The 19854-nt window shown below is 45.5% G+C and overlaps 1 protein-coding gene across 4 annotated transcripts; it reads left to right on the top strand.

Moving 5' to 3' along the window:
* The first annotated feature begins 686 nt into the window (after positions 1-686).
* Positions 687-19154, top strand: UBE2QL1 (ubiquitin conjugating enzyme E2 QL1). Of its 4 annotated transcripts, XR_013926702.1 has the most exons (5): positions 687-1656; positions 2049-2908; positions 7291-9825; positions 10144-10351; positions 17829-17966. XR_013926702.1 is itself a non-coding variant. In XM_080379035.1 (3 exons), the coding sequence occupies exons 1-3, from the start codon at positions 792-794 to the stop codon at positions 17958-17960; spliced, it is 1857 nt and encodes a 618-aa protein (XP_080235161.1). In that variant the 5' UTR covers positions 687-791; the 3' UTR covers positions 17961-19154. The 4 variants fall into 4 exon arrangements, 2 of the variants coding, with proteins under 2 accessions (XP_080235161.1, XP_080235162.1); XR_013926701.1 differs by having other exon boundaries at positions 7291-10351; XM_080379035.1 differs by lacking the exons at positions 7291-9825; positions 10144-10351 and having other exon boundaries at positions 17829-19154.
* The last annotated feature ends 700 nt before the right edge of the window (positions 19155-19854 follow it).

The raw sequence follows: 19854 nt of genomic DNA on the forward strand, positions 1-19854 counted from the left end.
TATAACTACCTCTAGGATCTTGATTTTATGATCAGCAAGCTTTTTAATCTGTGGCAGTTCAGACTGACCTATCATTTGGGTCCATTTGTAAAGCCTGGCAAAGAGGCTACATTTCACACTGCCCAGTTTGATATAATGGTCACAGGCAAATGGTCACCTCCCAAACATGGACCTGTTGGTAAAAGTGGAGTGGTTCAAGTAACAGGAAGATGAAAGGGAAAAACAAGCTGAAAAGTGAACTGACCCCAGTATTTTTTTGGAAGTGAGTCAGTTGCCCAGTTTTGATGAAAACATAAAGTGCCTTGCAGATAGCTTTCAAGAAACTCAGCCGTTTTTCTCTGGAGATCTTTACAGCAGCACAGCATCCCTTTCCCAGCATAGGCCACTCTTCAAAATCACAGCAGACAGTATTTTAGCGTGCTGCTGGCAAGGGGGGTGTTTGCTTTGGAAAGGTGTTAGGGAATATAATGCTGCTATATGCACACACTGCCCATTGCTTTATGTCCTCTGCAGAACAGATGTCATCATGCTTTGGGCCTTGCCTTCACTACTCCCTCGTTCAAAGCATTTGGGTTTTTTTGTAGGGTTTTTTTTTTCCTTTTTCGGTCTCTGAAGGCAAGAAAGTCTGTGGGGACCGAGATTTTCGAAATCAGCTTTTCCTCCCTGTACTACAGAGTCCCAGGAGGATGGACATACCCGGTGTGGAGGTGAGCAGGTGTAAGAGGGGTGGAATATGCATACCTGCTGTGCTGAAGAAACAAGATTGTCACATCATTCCCTGACACAAAAAAATGCAGAAATACACGCGCGCACACACACACACACACACACACACGCACACATCTGTATTTGTATCTATTTTTCATCCACGTTTATGTATCATTTTTTATAGGTATATGCTTTATATATGTGATTATCTGTCTAGGTGGGTAGATGTACACACAGTAAACACATTCACAGAGACGCATTTAAAAGCAATTATGTCCCTACACACGACCACACAGTTTCCGCGTATCTGCATTACATATGTGCCCTACACATGGGCACTAAACCCTGACGGCGTGCAATCTCCTGGCCCTGGCAGCGACGACACCCGCGTACAGACCCGCACGGGTGCGACACCTCCCCCACACCTGCGGGCCTGCCCCCGGGCCGTGGCTACCGCGCCCCAGCCCGCCACCCGCGGCCGCCGCTCCACGCGCCGCCGCCCCCGGCCCGCCCGGCCGGCGGGGCCGCGCTGCCCGTGCTGCCGCAGCGCGGGGCGGAGCGCAGCGGAGCGGACGGCGCGGCGCGGCCGGGCGGCGGCGCTGCGGGCCGGGCCGGGCCGGGCCGGGCCGGTCGGGGCCCCGCCGCCTGCCGCCCCGCCCCCGCCCCGCCGAGGCCCGCAGCGGCGGTGCCGCCAGGCGCGTAGGCAGCGCGGGGTGCGCGGCGCGGCGGCGGGGGCTGCGGCAGGGCTTCCCCGAGCGGCCCCTCTCCCCCCGCCGGCGGCGCCGAACAAAGGGCCGGAGCGCGCTCCGCCGCTGCGGGCGAGCGCGGAGCCAGGGGGTGCCGCCGGCCTCCCCCCCACCCCCCTCCCGGGGGAGGCGCCCGGCGCGGCGCGGGGACCGGCCCGCCGGGGAGCTGCCGGGGATTGGCTCGGCCGGCTGCGAGCCCAAGGTGCTGGGAGAAGCCATCTGCAGCGCAGGCGATTTCGCCCGCTGTGCGTGGGGGGGAGGGGGGCTCTCCCTTGCGGGTGGTTTGGGGTTTCTTCTCCCTCCTTTTTAATCTCTCTCCCTGGGGGGGTCTTTTTTCCCCTTCTCCTTTTCACGGGATCATGGCCACGGCAGCGGGGCCGTGATGTCCCTGGGAGCAGCCCCGCTGCTGCAATGCTGCCCGCAGCAGCCGTAGCGAGGGGAGGCGTTTGAACGGCGGCCGGCGGCCGCACACCCTCCCCGCGGCAGCGGCCTCCCCGCCCGCCCAGCGCCGTGCCCCCCTCCCCCGCGAGCAGCAAATCCGCTGAGCAGGGCTTTAAATTAATAATAATAATAAAACCCCACCGACCCATAAAGGCGAGAGGGAGAGCGGAGCCGCGCACAACATGGCCACTCTCCTGCGGAAAATCGGGCTGATCCGGCTGCACAACCGGGACACGGAGGACCCCAAGCACCACCACCACCACCACCGCAGCAGCAGCCAGCAGGGCTCCTCGCTCAGGGGCAGGGGCAACCAGAAGAACAGCAGCAACAAGCCGCAGCCGCAGGCCCCCCCCGGGGGCGGCGGCGGCTGCAGCAGCAGCAGCAGCAGCGAGAGCAGCCCCGGGGGCCACAAGAACAAGAAGGCGCCGGAGCTCTCCAAGCAGCCCTCGCAGCCGCGCTCGGGCGGCGGCAGGGAGAAGCCGCGGGAGGCGGCCAGGGAACCCGGCGCCGGTAAGGAGGCGGCGCAGCGGCCCGGCCCCGGCCCCGGCTCCGGGTGCGGGTCGGGGCCGGCGCCGCTGGTGCCGCCGCCGTCGGGGTCGGGGCCGCTGGCGCCCGCGGGCCGGCAGCAGCACTGCACGCAGGTGCGGACCCGGCGGCTGATGAAGGAGCTGCAGGACATCGCGCGGCTCAGCGACCGCTTCATCTCGGTGGAGCTGGTGGACGAGAGCCTCTTCGACTGGAACGTGAAGCTGCACCAGGTGGACAAGGACTCGGTGCTGTGGCAGGACATGAAGGAGACCAACACGGAGTACATCCTGCTCAACCTCACCTTCCCCGACAACTTCCCCTTCTCGCCGCCCTTCATGAGGGTGCTCAGCCCCCGCCTGGAGAACGGCTACGTCCTGGACGGCGGAGCCATCTGCATGGAGCTGCTCACCCCCCGCGGCTGGTCCAGCGCCTACACCGTGGAGGCCGTCATGAGGCAGTTTGCGGCCAGCTTGGTCAAGGGGCAGGTAGGGGGTCGGTGGGCTCCGCTCTGCGTGCGTGGGGCAGGGGGCTATGGTGCCTGCGCGCCTGCTTGGATGGGAACCCCGTAGGGCAGTGGGTCAGGCCCCGCCTGTGGCCGACCTTGGCCGGGCCTGGGGGACGGGTGTCCGCCGAGGACCCGGCGTGGCTGGTGGGAAGGAGGCAGGGACACACGTGTTTTGCCCGTCTCGGGCAGGTGCGGTGGAGGTACGGGGCAGCGTGGAGGGGCAGGGAGCACAAGCATCCATCGCAGTCTCCTGCGCGTCTTTTGTTGTGTGCGGTGCCAAGATGTCACTCTCGTTGCCCCCGAGGGCCACCTCCCTCACCACAAAGTGAAAAGGGCTCTTCAGGCTCCAGAGGGGTTTGGGATTCAGGTCCTCCGCCTCCTGCCCTTCACCAGTGCGTCAGCCATACTTGCTGGTCTCCTGCATGAAGTGCTGCCTCTGGTGCAGGGTGCGATGCTGGAGCTGCTGCCCCCGGGTCTTTGTCTGGTGCTGTCCTGCACAGCATCCCTCAGGGGGTGGGGGGGAGGAGAGGCCACCCTGGGCCTGGGGTTTGGCACACAGGGCAGAGGTGCAGCACAGGGTCACGCTTGGAATTGCTGCGTGAGCTGCCAGCAAAGTTGTGCCGCTTTAGAATCTCCCTGCCTGAAAGGAACACATAATTTCGGGTACGTGCTGCTGCAGCTGCAGCGGCCAGACGGTTCCTGCCAGCTCTCCGCTCCGGAGGAGGTGCATGGTGCCCCTGGCAGAGGATCTCGCCTGAGCTGAGTCAATGTGGTTTATGGTTTTTTTTGTTGTTTGTTTTTTTTTTCCTTTCTCTCCTGCAGAGTATCCTTAGAAGAGAAGTATTTAATAAGCAGTTTTTAATAAATGGGTAAATACTGCTGTGAAACTTGTAGCCAGTCCTTTATGGTTATTGTAGTGGGCAGTATACACATGGCTGGTGACAGGGTGATTTTCCTTTTCACTTCATGAATGCCCTTGAACCCAGGGGACATGCACAGCTCCACATCTGTCAGTAAATGATGCTAGGTAACTTGAATTCATACCTTGGCAAGGAGGAGGGGAGGAAGAGTAAATAACATACGTTCCGTTGGTTTAAAAAGGAGGTTACTCCTGTTTGCCTCCATGGAACTGCTTGCATGAGCAGAAGTAAAGTCTTGGTTTCTCTTAAGACTGAAAATTAATTTTTATTATTTAATGGACTCTTTTGTAAGTGGGTTTTCCTCCTTTTTCTCAGTTTGATTTGGGCTACTGCTCCTTTTTTTTTTAATCAGGTAGTATTTTTCTCTGCACTTTGTTTGAAGAGGTCAAGTTTCCTAGGTCACCTTGGGGTATATAAAAAAAAAATGTACCAGAAAAAAAAGAAAAAAAAAAAGGCTTACTTTACATTGAGCCCAGGGTATGTTGGAGTTATGTAGCTACTCTTGCTGTATCTCACTATTTGTTAATCCATCTCTTTTTAAATAGAGATCATAGTTCTCATTATTTTAAACAGGAATTTAGAAGGACAATGCTAAATTCTCTCAATTTTCTTAAGAATTCAGCATCTTTCTGCAGTATTGAATGTTGAATGTAAAAGGGTTAAATTAAGTTTTACTGGGATCATAAAACAGCTCAGTGAAGAAAACCACTAAATTGTTTTATTAGCAATGAATATTAAGCTATATAATCTGACAGTTTTTTTTCCCGAAACCACTTAAGAGATTTCCAGAAAGTGGTAGTAATTTCTGATAAGAGTGTTTATATGTGCATCATTAATAAATACATTTAAAATGCAGGCATTTCAATAACATTCTTTCATAACATTTTCATAACATTTACAAAGTTAATTATAAAAAAAAAGATAATCTGTGCGAGAGGAAAAAAAAGCTGGAATAAATTGCTGCCAGTAATTTAGTAGTTAAATAGGCATAGCGTGTACGTTTCAACGTCTTGGATCATTCACTCCAAGTGGAAAGGTTAATAGGTGGTACTGACAATAAGTGTAATTTCTGGGTTGCAGAGGTGTAGACTGTGATGGGCTGCCAGCCTGTCATCGCAGCCGGGCTCGGCATCACAGGAGCCACGCTCCTGTAATCGCACTCCCCTCGTTATGTAATCTCCACTCCATTGCATAATAGGGCTCAGGATATGACAGGCACTCCCCTATTTTACAGGTAATCTACTTTTGATCATTTTTATTTTTTTAAATGAAAACTGCCGTCGAACACTGAGCACCGAGGTGCAGCATTGCCCAGATCTGCAGGGCTGGTTTTGGGTAACTTGGCCATGCTGTGGGTAGCCTCAGTGCCTGCGAGGAGCCGTCCTGAACAAACAACGATGGCTTACTCCAGGTTAATTGTATAATTTCTGTAAGCAGCCTGCACTCTGCAACAGCATGAAATATTCAGCATGCTTGCTATTAATCAGGAAGGATGGAAGGGTGAGGTCCAGCTTGCACAGCCTCAAAACGACCCTGCACGAGCAAATGGCGGCAGCCACGAGGCCAAGTGGGAGATGTGGCGCTGCCGGCGCCGGTGGGTAAATGGGACCTTCCAGAGAAACATCACCATCGTGCAGCACCGTGATTTGGCATGAAATCGTTCTGAATAAGCCAGTGACTCATCTGAAAGCGCACCTCACCGGCGTGGGCTCGGTGGTGTATGAGGGGGCAGGGCTGAGCTTCCCGCCAGCGTACATGCCTCCTCTTGGCACTTCGAGTGATAAAACTGAGGTGGCTGATTTAATTCAGCGGTTTTTATCAGTCCCATTTGCTGTGGTAACTTTAACACTGCTGTTCTCTGCTGGTCTGTTGTTTTGTCAGAGCTAATAGTACCCTATGAACCTATGTGACCTTTTTTGATGAAGCAATCAAAAAGCAGACAAAACTAACACTGAAAATACATTTTTGGGCAGTCAGATTTCTTGGCAAATTCAGATTTTTTTCAAAGGATTTCACAGACCTTTTAGCAGAATAAAAGAAAAATTGAGAAGTCGTTCTGACGTCTCTCAAGGTGGAACATTTCACTCAGGAGTTACATCCATAAGGAGATGTTAGCGTGCAATGCAGAAATTGAAAGGTAGCACTTTTTGGTTCCTTGTCAGCATTGCCCTTGTACGTGGGGAGACCTGGGTCCAGGTTCCCAAACCTGAGCAGGGACTGGATTTTAAAGTAGGGTGGCTGTTTCTCCAGGTTTCAGCAAGCAGGAACCATACACCTCAGGTGACCTTGCTTTAGAGATGTCCCACCTTATGGGATGCATACCCTTGCTTCCTATCATGAATCCAAGTATGGCATTTTCAGACATTTTTTGTCTGGAAAAAAAAAAGGTTTAAAATGGAAGAAAGAGAACTTCTGTTTGAATGAAACAATTCAACAGTCCCAAACTACGCTTTCTTTTTTTTTATTTCAGTTTTCAAGGAAAAAAAAAAGTTAATTAACAAACAAGTTGGGGTTTGTTTGGTTGGTTGCTTCAGCTATTCAGCTGAGAAAATCAATTATTCACACAGCTCTAGTCAGTATCTTGAGGGGAATTTTCAGTACATCAAAGACCTAAGATTGTTTACTGTTTGAGACCCGGAATCTTATTTTAAAAAATTTGGTGTTGTCCTTAGCTCAACTGTAGCCTTAGTTTTAAGAGGATGACTTTGTTCTTGCTTCCTGCACGGTCAGTCAGCTGCTCGCTGGCTCCCGTCGTCACAGGCGAAATGCTTGGCCCTGCCGTGCCGATGAAATGGTAGCTGTGAGACGCGACGGAGCTGGAGTGTCAGCCAAGGAGGTGGGGTGATGCTAACAAAATAATTTAAATACCAGTTGTTTGTTGTCCTGGAGGCAACTGTTCAACATGCTTGTCTAGGCAGAGCCTCCCATGTCTGTCTGGCTCTGTCTGGGATGTGGAAGTGGCCCGTTAAGTGTTCTTCCTTCTTAGCAGCACCCTTAAAATCATTTATTGATAATTTAAGAGAGAGATCTGAAAATGAGCCTGTTGCTCTCCACATCCTGGTACAGTGCCATTGTCATGATAATATCAATAACTGAAGGAAGGAAGGAGGAACAGTGCCGGTCGTAGGAGAGAGGTGAAGCAGCGGGAGGTTTGTCATGGCTCTCCTTGAGCGACGCACACGGCTGAGCCCAGCGCCTGTGTTTCAGGGAGCAGTCATCTCTCTCCTTTGAAAACACAGCGGATAATACTGTGCCGAATGAAAAAGAGCAGACTTTGCCCAAAAGTGGGAGGAGATTTTGTGTCCTCTAATAGATACGTTGTTTCTCACTGGAGAGGAATGATTTGACACTAGTTTTGTAGAAGTTTAAGAGGACAAATCTTACGTATGCTGGTGTCCAAATAATGCATCCGGATTTTTTAATTTTTTTTTTTTTTTTGAAGCTGCACCTGATGCCTTGAGGACATGCAGCAGTGCTCACCAGTAGCTGCTGTGTCCTCTTTTTTACGAGTCGCTTGTTGACTCTCGATGGATGCTGGGGACAGGACTGCCCGCCAAAGACAGCTGTCAGGTAACTGGTGACTGCAGAATATGTCATGGAAAAAGTTCTTTCTTTTTGAGGAAAATACTCCCTTACCATTCCCATGAATAGAAAGAGCATAAAAAAATTTGTCAGGACATACTAAAATAGGAATAGGGAACCCCTAGTTATGACTATTCTTGTGGTGGGCTTCTGTATGATGCTTTAAATCAAAATCAAAATATAATCTGTAATTAAGATTTCATTTTCTGTTGGAAAATTCCCTGAATTTAAATAAAGGTTTTTGGTGTATAGTACTTTCATCCCTTGTGTTGTAATGTTAGAAATACCTCAGTGGAAAATCATTAGTTTACTTCAAGAGCTATGTGCCTAGTGTGACTATTGGATTAATTTGTCCTTCCATTTTAAAAATATGAGTGTCCCAGCTGACTTCTACCAGATTGAAACAGGAGAAATAGGCTTATTTTATGAAAAACAGATACAGAAGGTAGCTGTTAATCAGAATCTAAATTACTCCCTCTTCATCCTTTCAAACAAAAGTATGAGTGAGCAGATAGCAGATGGGACTTGCATGGTGTCCAGGAGGTCAGCAGACTCCAGGTCTTTCAGATATGCATAGCAGAAATTAATTGCAAATCCATGGGTTTTCATACTCCAGATGCTGGGTTTGAGGACTGTGGCCGTGAATAAATCAGCTAATCTCAAAGGCTGGGGAAATATATAGAGAACACAGTGGTTTCTGAATTATTTGGAGCCATTGTATCATATTAGGGCCTTACAAAATAAAACCGGCTTTTTGCTTTCTATTAGTTGCCCGAGCAAATGATGTCAGTTATTGTCAAAGGAAGAAATGTTGCTTTAGGTCCGTGGTTGAAAAGCACGTTGAGTCATATACAAAGATTACAGAGGAGACAAAGAGTGTGTTATGGGGCTTGTTCCCCATGAAAAGGTATAAATGCTAGGCTGGAAGTTTAAGTGGGAGCATACATATTTGCTATGTTGAGATGCTGGGACTGATGAATGGGCTGGAAAAAATATTGTTCATGTGTCCTCTGATATATTGTTGTTCTGACTATCCATTATTATTATGCAAATATATTCTGCTGAGAGGAATGAAGACACAGGGATTCCAACTCATTGAAGTAGGAGGCTGTTTTAATTCTTTCAAAAAGCAGGGAGAACATAATATACATTTTACCCCTTCAAAGCATAAAAAGGAACATTTTAAAATACTTTAAGCTATCATCCTTATTGTTAAAATAGTCATCAAATAAGTTAAATCACTAAATTGAAACAAACTGCTTATTTTAAAACATGCTGTTATGGCAAGTAGAACTAATTCTTCCTGGCAATACTTGGCTGATCTCCTAAATAAGAATTTAAAAGAATTGCTGCTTTGCATCATGAAAAAAAATCATTTGCTCAGAAGAGCAAAATTCTTCTTCCCTGACTTATAAAAGAAGTCCTCATTTTCTTCAGTGAAAGTGTTCGCTAGAGAGACGTGTGTAGTATTTGGGTGTTTTGTCAGATATTTTGCCGAAGAGCTGTATTTTTTCAAATGCAGAAAGCTTGGTCCCGAGGGGTTATGTTGTGTCCTCCTCCTGGAGGAGTAACCTAAATAACCCACTTTCTATTGTGAGGAAGATTTACTTTTCCTTACACAGGGTAACCTTGAAAATAGACAGATTTCCTAGCATCTACATAATACCCAGGGATTTCCGTGCATGACCAGAGGCTTCCAGATCAAAGATATGTTAACTCCACAGTAATTCTGGTCCTTGTATTGTGGGAGTGTTATTGCCACTTGCAATCCGAGGCATGTCTTCTGAGTGGGCATCCACTCTCACAGGGCGGGATGTTGGTTAAGTAACGTAATATTAGCTGTGTTTCTTTTTCCCTTCTAAGCTCCTTTGAGTTGATAGTCAGTGAAGATCTCTTCTTTTCCTTGATGTATTCAGTCCTTCACATGCAGCTTCCAGTTTACGAAGTATCTTCTCCTGTAACTGTCAAAAAAGGCAATGCTGACATTGCCTAGGTGCAAAGGGAGGTGGGAGGATGAGAGAATTGCTGGGTGCAATTACTCTGCGCTTAGACAGGGGGAACTTCAGTGGTTAAGCTCAAAATATGTCTTAAATTTAATGTGCGCAGGATCCAGTTGTCTCACTTATAAATGGAATACCAGGTTCCTCCTGAACATCATTGTATTTTTGAAAAGCATGTGGCTGGTCTGAGTTGTACTCCACAGAGCCATTTATAGAGGGTGCTGAGTGCTCCACAGTGTTGGTCTTTAACTCCGGCTGGAAACAGCGGTCATTGAGTGCATCCTGGAGGTTGCAGGACAAGCTGCATGGGAAGGACATGATACTGTTTTTTAACCTGGCTGGCAGTGAAACCAGCAGTGCACTGGGAATCGGAAGAGCATAAGCTGAGGAGAAGCGTAAGTGTGTTTTGATGAAAATGGATTTGCAGTCCTTATTGATCTGCACAAAACAGGGAGGTGGGCACCACACTTAAGGCGTTCAGGTGATTCCCTTTCTGAAACAGGAACAAGGTGCCAGTCTGATTTGGCCCGTTGCAGTTAAACTGAGGAGTTTGACATCAGGTGTGCCTGTCCTCAGCCATGTGTGGCAGATGTGTGCCTGCCTCGTGCACGTGCAGAGCTTGTCCTTGGAAGATGTTTTTTTTATCTGCTTCATGATTTCATATGTGTTGTTAGAATCTATGATCCTCATTGATTTAATCCTTTTGTGTGCAGGCTCTCCAAAACTCCTGGAACCTCTGCAGTGACTCCTTGATAAGAGTTACAAGTCGGTCACAGTCTCAAATCTGCATTCAAAGACAAGTGAAAATAAACCTGAGGAAGGAAGAGTAAGGTTGTGTTATGACATGGCCTGGAACTCAGATGCCTCTAATGGTCAGGCTTTATGAGCTGTGGAATGACCAAGTATATCTCCTGTTTATAGGTGTGTGTTACAAATGGTAACAAACCCCCAGCTGCACTAAAAAGTGTAGGGCTTATTTCCATACCAACATGTCCATAAAAAAACCTACAGCATCACAAAGCAGAAGAAATTGATGTTACTGATTTTTCACATTCTCTATGAATTTCTATAAATGTCAAATTTTCTAGAAATTTCACAAGATTATTTCTGTTAAAATATACCTAGTATTGAAGTGTTCTATAATTATTTGGGGGGAGGAGGACATTTCACAGTTAGAGCACTTAGGCTGAGGGGAGGTGATCTGAGTTTAGCTTCCAGGTTCTGCCACTGACTTCAGGTGCAGTCATGGGCAAGTCATATAATTTCACTTTATTCGTCTGTCCTACCTGTGAAGTATAGATAATCCTCTTTCCAAAGGTTGTTTGAGGATACATACTGAAAGCACTCAGAAGTGGGGGCTCTGTGAGTAGATGTCTGTGTGCATCAGTATGAAACATATCATACTCAAGAGGCTGACACAGTTGTGTAAATAGGAGGGGAAAAAGCGCATTGGGTTGTGACTCTAATCCTGCCAAATTTGGTCTTAGCTTGATGAAAGTGTGCCCAGAGGGAGTCTGCTTTTTACTCAATGGGGTTTTTTTAGTATGGTGAAACTTTGGGAAACGTGGTGATAGACGTTGTTGGGGTTCTGGCTCCTTTGTCTTTACAACCCTTCACACCAGATTGTTTGTTTTGGTTGGCTTTACAGCTGTGGGTGTCTTTAGCTTTGATAACTTCAGGTTCGTGATGTGGAGGACCTGTGGGCTGATGCAAAGAGGGGCTGTCACGCTCGCAGCCTGGTCACCTGGACTTGTCCTCAGTAACTCTGCTGATACCTGGTTCCACAGACAGGTAGTCCAGGATGCTCAGCAGAAGACTGAAAGAGAAAACAGTTTTCCCTTTGTCATCTAGACTAGCAGGTGCCCGTTTGATGGCAGGGGACAGGGACGATCTCTTTTGACAGAAGCCCACCGTGTTGTAAGATGGCACCTTTTTCCCTGCAGATGCTAGAGGCACCTTCCAAGAATGTGGTCGGCTGCCAAAATTTTCTTGTTCTTTCGGCAAGGCCAAGTTTGTCCCACCTGTAATATGCAGGAAGGGAGATTCTTAACCCTTGTCTGTACTGAAATTGTGCTGCTGACTCTGTGCTGACTTTAGAGAAAGGGGAGGAAGAGCAGCGCAGTGCTCTGCAACTGTCAGACAGGGATTGGGGCTGCAGGTGTGTATTGATTAAGAGCTACTTTCACCAGGCTGCACACAGATGAGCGAACATTAATAATTACTCAGCTGGAACTCAGATCCTGGGCAAAGAACAGTCACACTCCCAGAAGGAGCAATTTATAGGATACTTTAAAGCCAGAACTTGCTGAGTTTTCACTTCTTTGTGTGGATTATTCTTAAAAAGGAGACCAAAAAAGGCGTGGAAATACTGCTTCAGAAATTACACATTTGCAGGAAAACATCCCATTTTTAATTCACTTATGCTGCAACATTAGCAGTATTTGTCTGCATCATTATCTATACTGCTTTGTTTTAGCTATAGCTAATAATTATATATAGTGCAATATAAATTGTGTGCAGTTTTTGAGACATGATTTAACTGTGCCTCATCAGTACATGAAGGAAAAAAATTACAAACCATGTAATTGGGAGGAGAGGCTGTGTATATTGCACTGTAACAGTGATGTTGTGACACATTGCAATCATTGCACTGAGAGCATGACAGTCGCTCACTTCAGCATTACTCGACTTTTGATTGCTTCAATAAAGCCAGTGGAAATATTTTTCTCTGAAAACTTGTTTAAATATTCTAGCGTAAGGCCGGTTCAGGCTTAAACACTGTATTCTTCTGTTACTTACCAGAAAAGATTTGATTATGTTTGCATAGTACGTGACTTTGAACAGTGGAGGCCCGAAGCCGTTAGTCACTGGCACGTTAGTGGAACATTACATGCTGGAGACTCATAGTGTGCTCCAGCTCTTAGAAAACCCACAATTTTTGCATCATCCACAGAGAAGCCTGGGACAACAGACTTGGAAAATGGGCATGTCCTTGTGGGTCTCCTTCCTGTCCTTGGGAGAGATCACTACAGCTGCAGCATGTGGCACAGTGACTTCCTAGTCTTTTGTGTTGTACCTCTCTAAACTTTTGCTTGTTTTCTGTCTCTTGACGTTTACGTAGAAGTGGGTCGCTAGAGCCTGCCATAGAGGTCTCTTAAGAGATGAAGGGAGAAAATGAAAATGTAGCCGTGCATCCTTATGCTGGCTTAAATGATGGGCCACATTTAGTCGCATGTGTGGAAGGCAGGTATGATTTGCCCTTGGAAGACCAACCTTGAGTTATTTGCATATCCAGGATTAATGAAAGGAATGCAAGGCTGAGGCGTTTGGGTCAAGACCAGCACTAATAACGCGAGGCCTTGCCTGCTTCCAAGTCTGTTAGCTGGGTCCTGTTTGCAATGGATACAACTTTTGGTTAACCAGTCCAGGAAAAAAATATCTGGATGTGCTTGAAGGGGTTGCTGTGGTAGGTCAGGGATGTGTAGCACAGGGCCTTATGCTGTTTCCAGAATAAAACAGAGTCCTGTAAGGGCTGATGACTGCGTAAAATAAATCTCTGAAAATTTGGGACCTAGTAACACAGGGACTTGCATCAGGACTGAGCACAACCTTGAAGGATTCAGGACCTGGCTTCGCAGTGCTACTACTGACCTGTGTCAGCAGCTCAGCTCCAGGTGTCTAAGTTGGACTTGGAGACCTCTGTAGGTCCTTTCCAGGCAGCACTTGGGTGACTGCATGATCCTGTGAGAGGCTGGCCACTGTTACATAGTCCTGTCCTGCCAGGTAGTGCCAAAAGTGATATGACGTGGAAGCACAACTGATGCTGTGTGCTGTGCCAGCACTGTTGGGTTTTGACCTGGGAGCTACTATAGTTGGTTTGACAAGAGATAAAGCCCTTCCTGCTGCCAAAGAAATCCCCTTGAGGCCATCCTGATTCTGGAAATACCAGAAGAAATGTCAGGACTGTTTCTCATGACACACAGGCCAGACGTGGGCAGATACATGGCTGTAGTGGGATTACAGGGCTAAAGAGTTTCAGGCTTCGTATTTGGTGTCTCTGTAGAGGACATAACTCTTGTCTCAGACCACTTTGTGATGTGGTGGTGTTGGGGAAGAAGAGATATGGTACATTGCTGATAATGACGCTGAAGGACTTTCAAGAGCTGCTAGATGTCGAGTTGAATGTTTTTGAGGATGTGCTTCAGTGTCACATAGTGTCCTCAAAGGGAGGACATGCTGATGGGTTCATGATTGTAAAAAAACGTGGGGACTGCTGCGGCATCGCTGAGAAGTAGAAAAGCTCCCAGATTTGCCCACACTGGTCTGTAAAGGTGGGTGCCAAATCACGTGAGATTTACCCCAGGTTTTTTGCTGAACATGACGGTGGGGAGCGGTCCCTGGGTATGGCCATGGCCCTGAGAAGGCTACCCGCAGTAGGTGGTGCTCCAGGAGATCTTTCTTCTGGCAATTACCAGTTATAGACTGGATCCTTATCAGCTGTTTGTTCAAACTCATTAGGCAAAGAGTAGATGAGTGGCATGCAGTTGCTTACTGTGCCATGCAAACTGGGCGCAATAGGAACACCAGTGAGTGAGGAAGCTGAGTGCAGTACCTGTCCCCCTGCATTTCAGCATCGTTGTGTAAATCAGTCGGATGCTGTGACATTACTTTCACCTTTCATATGTTTCTAGCTTGTTAAAATTACATTTGATAAGTACATGAAGTCACAGCAGATGGCAGAATCTGAAATGTTCTCTCCAACTCTTTATTTTAATTTTCAGTTATCGCTTTATGAAAAGTACTCTGTGAGTGAAAATATTGGAAGTATTTAAATAAGCTGCTGGTGTGACTTCTCAGAGGTAAATCGACATTAATATATTTATGCAAGGCTTTCTTGGGTTATCTCTGTTGTTTTTAAGCTTTTGTGGAGTATCTTGATCTTGTTCAGGTATCGGTTTGATACCTTTTCTTGATTTGGTGCTGGACACATCAAAACACTGGCCATGCAAATGACCCGTATTCCTTACCACGGCAGTAGTGACACGTGTAGTTTAGAGATTGGTCAAAATATAGTTGTGCGCAGTCGACCTATGGTCAGCACCGTATTTACATACTGTATTTACCATGTTTATCACAGAATGCAGCAGCTCATAGTCTTCTGACCAGAGTTAAAAATGACTGCATGTTTAAGTAGCAGTCTGAAAATAAACTGTAGTTAGAGCTGGTAATGGTGCCTGCTAAAACATTTGATACTTGGGTCCAAAATGCCATTTTTCAGTTGAACTTGGGAAGAGCTTTGTGGGAATGGCAAAAAGCTAAAAATCATTAAGATGGTAGACACCACCCGAGTATAGGCTCAAAAGCATCTGAACTGGTTGACTGAAATTCCACCCTCCTTTCTTTTACCTCAGGTTTACTTGAGGCACCAAAAAGGGTAACTTTCAGTCCACAAGGTTAAATTTTATCCAAATTATAAACACCTGGCAGGATATTGGTTAATAAGAGACAGTGCTAACCATGCCACCCATAGTTTCTGTATAAACATAGAAATACATGGGCTACAGTGGGGTAGAATTAGCTGATCTTTGATGATGCAGTTTACATACAGCCTGCATATGGTGCCAGAATGGAAGTGGATTTAATGATCCGTTACATTAATAACAAAGAAGTATGAGAAAAAAACTCACAGAAAGATGCTCATTTCATCTGCTGTGGCTCCAGAAACATTTTAGATGATGTAATGATATTAATTGTGTTATTTCAACACCGAAGGATTCCTACTTTTCCTTGTTTGAAAGCAATACGCAGCTGACACTGAACATAAGCGATAGCTGTTCTCCATACAAAGATCCTATTTCTAGGTACAGATTAGTATTAATACCTTCATAAAGCTGAGGAAGATGTGGATCATACTGTGCTAGGTGCTATGCATGAAATTCAGAAAGGTATCAAAGCCTTAACTGATAAAAAATAACGTGTAAGACAAGAGATGGCAAACGGACCTAATCCAGAAATTTAGTAGTAGAGTAAGTTTATATTTACTTTCAGAAGTATTCCATCGGTGAGCTTTTGAATACAGCATTTTCTCTACTGATTTCATCTTCTGTTGCTTTATCTTTTCCTGTGTTTCTCTAAGTATGCTTCCAACAAAGGCTCGGATTAAGAAGAAAGTGGAAAACATGTTTTGTAACAACAAAAATACTCCTGCAGGAGATGCAAGATAATTAGTCAGTGAGGTTTTGGAAAAATGTTAGCTAGTTTTATTATTCCTTTTGTCATAACTAAAAAGGAACATTTTCTGAGAGAATTTATTAGCGGTGTTAAATCAAGTACCATTCATCATCCTTATTTGGGATATATTAATTGCCAGATTAGTATGGAGATGGGGAAGGTGTCTTGCTGTTTAGTTGATCAGGGGGTATTTAAAGAGGAAATACGTTGCTAGTCTGTAAATGGTGACTAGGGAAAGGCATGGAAAAGAATCAAAAGGTAAAATAGCTATTCTTGTGAAAACCTAGTGGGTATAAATTGGCTGTGGATAAATCGAGGTGGGAATTAGAGGCTGTTTCTAATCTTTAGTTAAGGTAGGCTCTAAAAGAGAAGTCAAACTGCACAGAAAAATGACTTGTTGGAACAGGAGTAGGAAACAGCTTTTTTTGTCGCATGTCCATAGTTTTGTAGTAATAGGAGTGAAGCTGAACACAAAAGCCTATCTGTGCAATACTGTGACAGCTTTCTATAGTGAAATGATTTGTCCACGTGGCAGACTGATCTTACTCATTTTAGTCTGTAAAAATAACTTTGATACTCCGAGGACAGTTTGTTTTCTTTTTTTCTTCTTTTTTCCTCCTCCATATACCTGACTATTGTCTCAGTATTATTTGTTGCATGAGATTATGAATGACAAATTTTGATTTAAATTCCAAATTGACAATAAAATATGGGGGGCAAAAGATGCAGCCTGTTGCATCATTTTGAGGAAAAGAATGGAAAAAAGGAGAACACACTAACTTGGGTCTTAATAATTGTAACACTGTAGTATGGTATCCACTCATCAAATACCATTTATTCTAAAAAAGGCTTTCAGTGCAGTCTATCAAACAGTTATAAAATTATTAGACTTGTGACTTTAATTATTAAACTTCTGTTTTGTGACAAATCCAATTGGTGTCAATACTTTGAAGGGTATTATTGTTGTAGAGTGTAATAAATCTTTCTCGTGTCTGTTAGTTGGTAACTGACATGGACCAATGTGAAAAATGAAGTAAGCTATTAATAACTCAGTAAATATCTCTGTTGCAAAACAAGTATTTGAAGTTATATACTGCCATGCGTTTAGAGATAGTGTTTAATTGCAAAGTAATAAAGATGCAGTATGTTTAAATGTGTATGTTTTCATTTATTATCAGACTTGTCACGAAGGGGTGATAACCAAGAATTTTTTACGTAGGTTGGAAGCAAGTTGTTTTTAAGGTGCTCCTGCTTTTCAGAAATGCCAGAACTGTTAATTTCTCATGGGTCAGATAAGAAGAACGGAGAGTGTTTTGTTGGATGGATGTAATTTTTAGTGACATTCTGTGTTGGGGGCAGGGGGGGGGAGCGTTGTGTGAGATGCAGGTAACCCTGAGACATAGCACACAGATTTTGTGATGGTTCTCCAAGGTAGTTGGCTCCGTGGGACTGAACACCTTGGATTATATTATGTGTGGTATCAAAACTGGTTTGAAACCTCCTGTTTGTTTCCCCAGCCCTGAGCTGGTGCCTTGATACCACTTGCAGCAGAGATGCCTTCTCCACCTGCAGCCACTGGCCCTGGGGGACCAGAAGGAGCTGGGGAGGCTGGGGAGCCCTCTCCTCCCCTGCAGCTGAAAAGGGCTGTGGGGGACGCTCACAAAACCCGTGTGTCCCCAGGAGCCATTGGCAAGTGGTGCCCCGCCATGCCCAGGTGCTGTGTTTGTGGCGTATTGGTGTGCTCCTTGTGGCCCCTGGCTGCTCAGGGCTGCAGCCCTGACCATACAAGGTGTGCCAAGTGTGTGGCAGAGGTCCCTTCGTTTGTTTGCAGAGGTCCCCACGCAGCAGAGAGGGAGGCGAGCTGTGTGGTGCGGCTGCAGCGGCAGCCGCTGGTTGCTGCATGCAGGGCAGCGTGCCAACACAGGGGCTCGCTGGGAAGAAACAGCCCGGCAGATGTCTTTTTTTCTGTGTGGGTTGTTTTTTTCCCCTTTACTGCATATAATTTTTTATCATCTCTAATAATGCATTTGTTTTCCCCAGCTTGGGAACTCTGCTTTCTGGTACTTGTAAGTGAATGCGTCTCGGCTTGATGTGTTGAAAAGTTAAGCTGTGGTTTCCAGCTGCATGTTCATATGTTTAATGAAGGTTTTCTTTTTGTTTGGTGCAGGGCCGTATCTGCAGAAAAGCTGGCAAATCAAAAAAGTCATTCAGTCGAAAGGAAGCTGAAGCAACATTTAAGAGTTTGGTGAAGACCCATGAAAAATACGGGTGGGTCACCCCACCCGTGTCTGATGGCTGATGTTAGCAACCTGCACTTGACAAAAATGCTGAACAAAAGTACTGTGACATCTCCTCAGTGCTGTACACCGCCCATCCTTTTCTACTTCAGCTTCAGTTACATACCATGAATGTCAAGGAGACATCTAAGTTATTTATGAACAGATGTGTTTACAGAGGGAGAGAAAAAAAAATGCTGTGTAGGATTATATTTCAAGACTGGAGAATGCTCATCATTGAAGTCACTTGAGCGGATGCTGAGATTGCGTCATTTGCCCCCATACAGCCCACATTGTCTTCAGCTTCTTTCCATGACAGCAGCACCAAACAGCAGTACTGGAAAGTCTATCCATTACTGCTCAGTTCATTTAAATGTAAATGAAACAGTTAATATTTAATAGGGAAGCAGTGCATTGCAGGTACATGTTTGCTGTGCTGTTTATCTTTGTCTCCTAGCAGGTCAACATAACTTGAAGATTTGTCTTTATGTGGAACTGTGGTCTGCTGTGACTAAATTTAGACCTCATTGTGCTCTATATATGACCTTTAATTCCTAAATGAAACCAGAATTAAAATGCTGAAAGGTCCTAGTGTTGAAAAATTAAGTGGAATCACCCAACCAGTTACAATGTGCTATCTATGCCGATATTGTGATGTGCTGTTCAGAAATAAACCAGTGCCGTTAGCTGAAGGTTAGGTGGTTTTTTTAAACACATCTGCACCAGGGCTTGGAGTGGTTGGTTGGTGGTAGCAGAACCATTATTACCCTGCCGGTACCTTCTGCAGTAGCATGTGGCCTGTCAGTTCTTTCAAATGGCAAAACAAACAAATGGAAATGGACAAAGCAACCTTAAGATGATCTGCTTAATTTTAAAATGATATGCCAGTAACAGAGTAAAAGTTTTCAAGTCAAATGGAACATGGTTTGTAAGATGATTTGCATGACTGGAATTTTCTTTTTTATTTTCACTCAATAGACATTGTATGTACTTAGAGCCCAGTATCTGAGAAGTCCACTGATGTATATAAATGTCCTATTATTTAATCATTAAGATTTACGTTTTCTGGTAAACAAATTGAAAAAAAACTTTCCAAGGGACTCCATAAAAGCTGAAGGTAATGTTTAGAATGGTATAAGAAAAGCATTAAAGAATGTGGATTTCCGAATGGAAAATCGTATTGGACACATGCCGAATAAAATCACCAGTATCGTTTCTGTTGCCTCAGGAATTCAATCATTTTGGCCAACTTCTGTATTCAAAGTAATAGGTTTTCTATTGTGAAATTCTAGGCGCCTTGTAGATATATCTGTTGTGGTGATATTTTAATTGAAAGCAGGACGGTATTGATTGCAAGACTGATTTGGAGGGGGGAAACTGTGTTTGAAAACACTTTCCATTATATGGCTTAACACAAGACCAAATTAAAGTGGTTGACCAGTTTCTGTTTGTATTATAGCAACAGTGGAAACTATACAGAGAGTTTGGGGGTTTGGAGTTTGATTTAAAACTACACACAGCAGAGAAAAACAAAAGAGTACCGAAGGACAATGGAGTTCAAACACAAGCAAAGCAGCAGCAGATCCTTTTGCAGTACTGATGCAAAAACATCACTCAGTTTATCTGTAGATGCTTTGCCAGTGTAGCAGCTTGTCAGCTAGATAGTGGAGGCTTTGATTGTTTTTCTCCCTAAAATGGTTATGCAGGTCAGAGCCACTCAGTTTTGTGGACATAACTGGTTTCTTACACTTCTCATCTCCATCAGCTGCCTCTTCTCTTTCTCCTCCAACCGTTTGCGGTACCCACCTGGTGTGCCTTATCTCAGTTATAAATGGAAATGCTTCGTACCACAAATCTGCACAGATCTTGCTGTGATCTGTCTCACCCTGCTTTATACTTGGAGATGATGCTGTAAAT

This window comes from Falco punctatus (genome assembly GCF_963210335.1).
Source record: "Falco punctatus genome assembly, chromosome: 3".
Classification (NCBI taxonomy): domain Eukaryota; kingdom Metazoa; phylum Chordata; class Aves; order Falconiformes; family Falconidae; genus Falco; species Falco punctatus.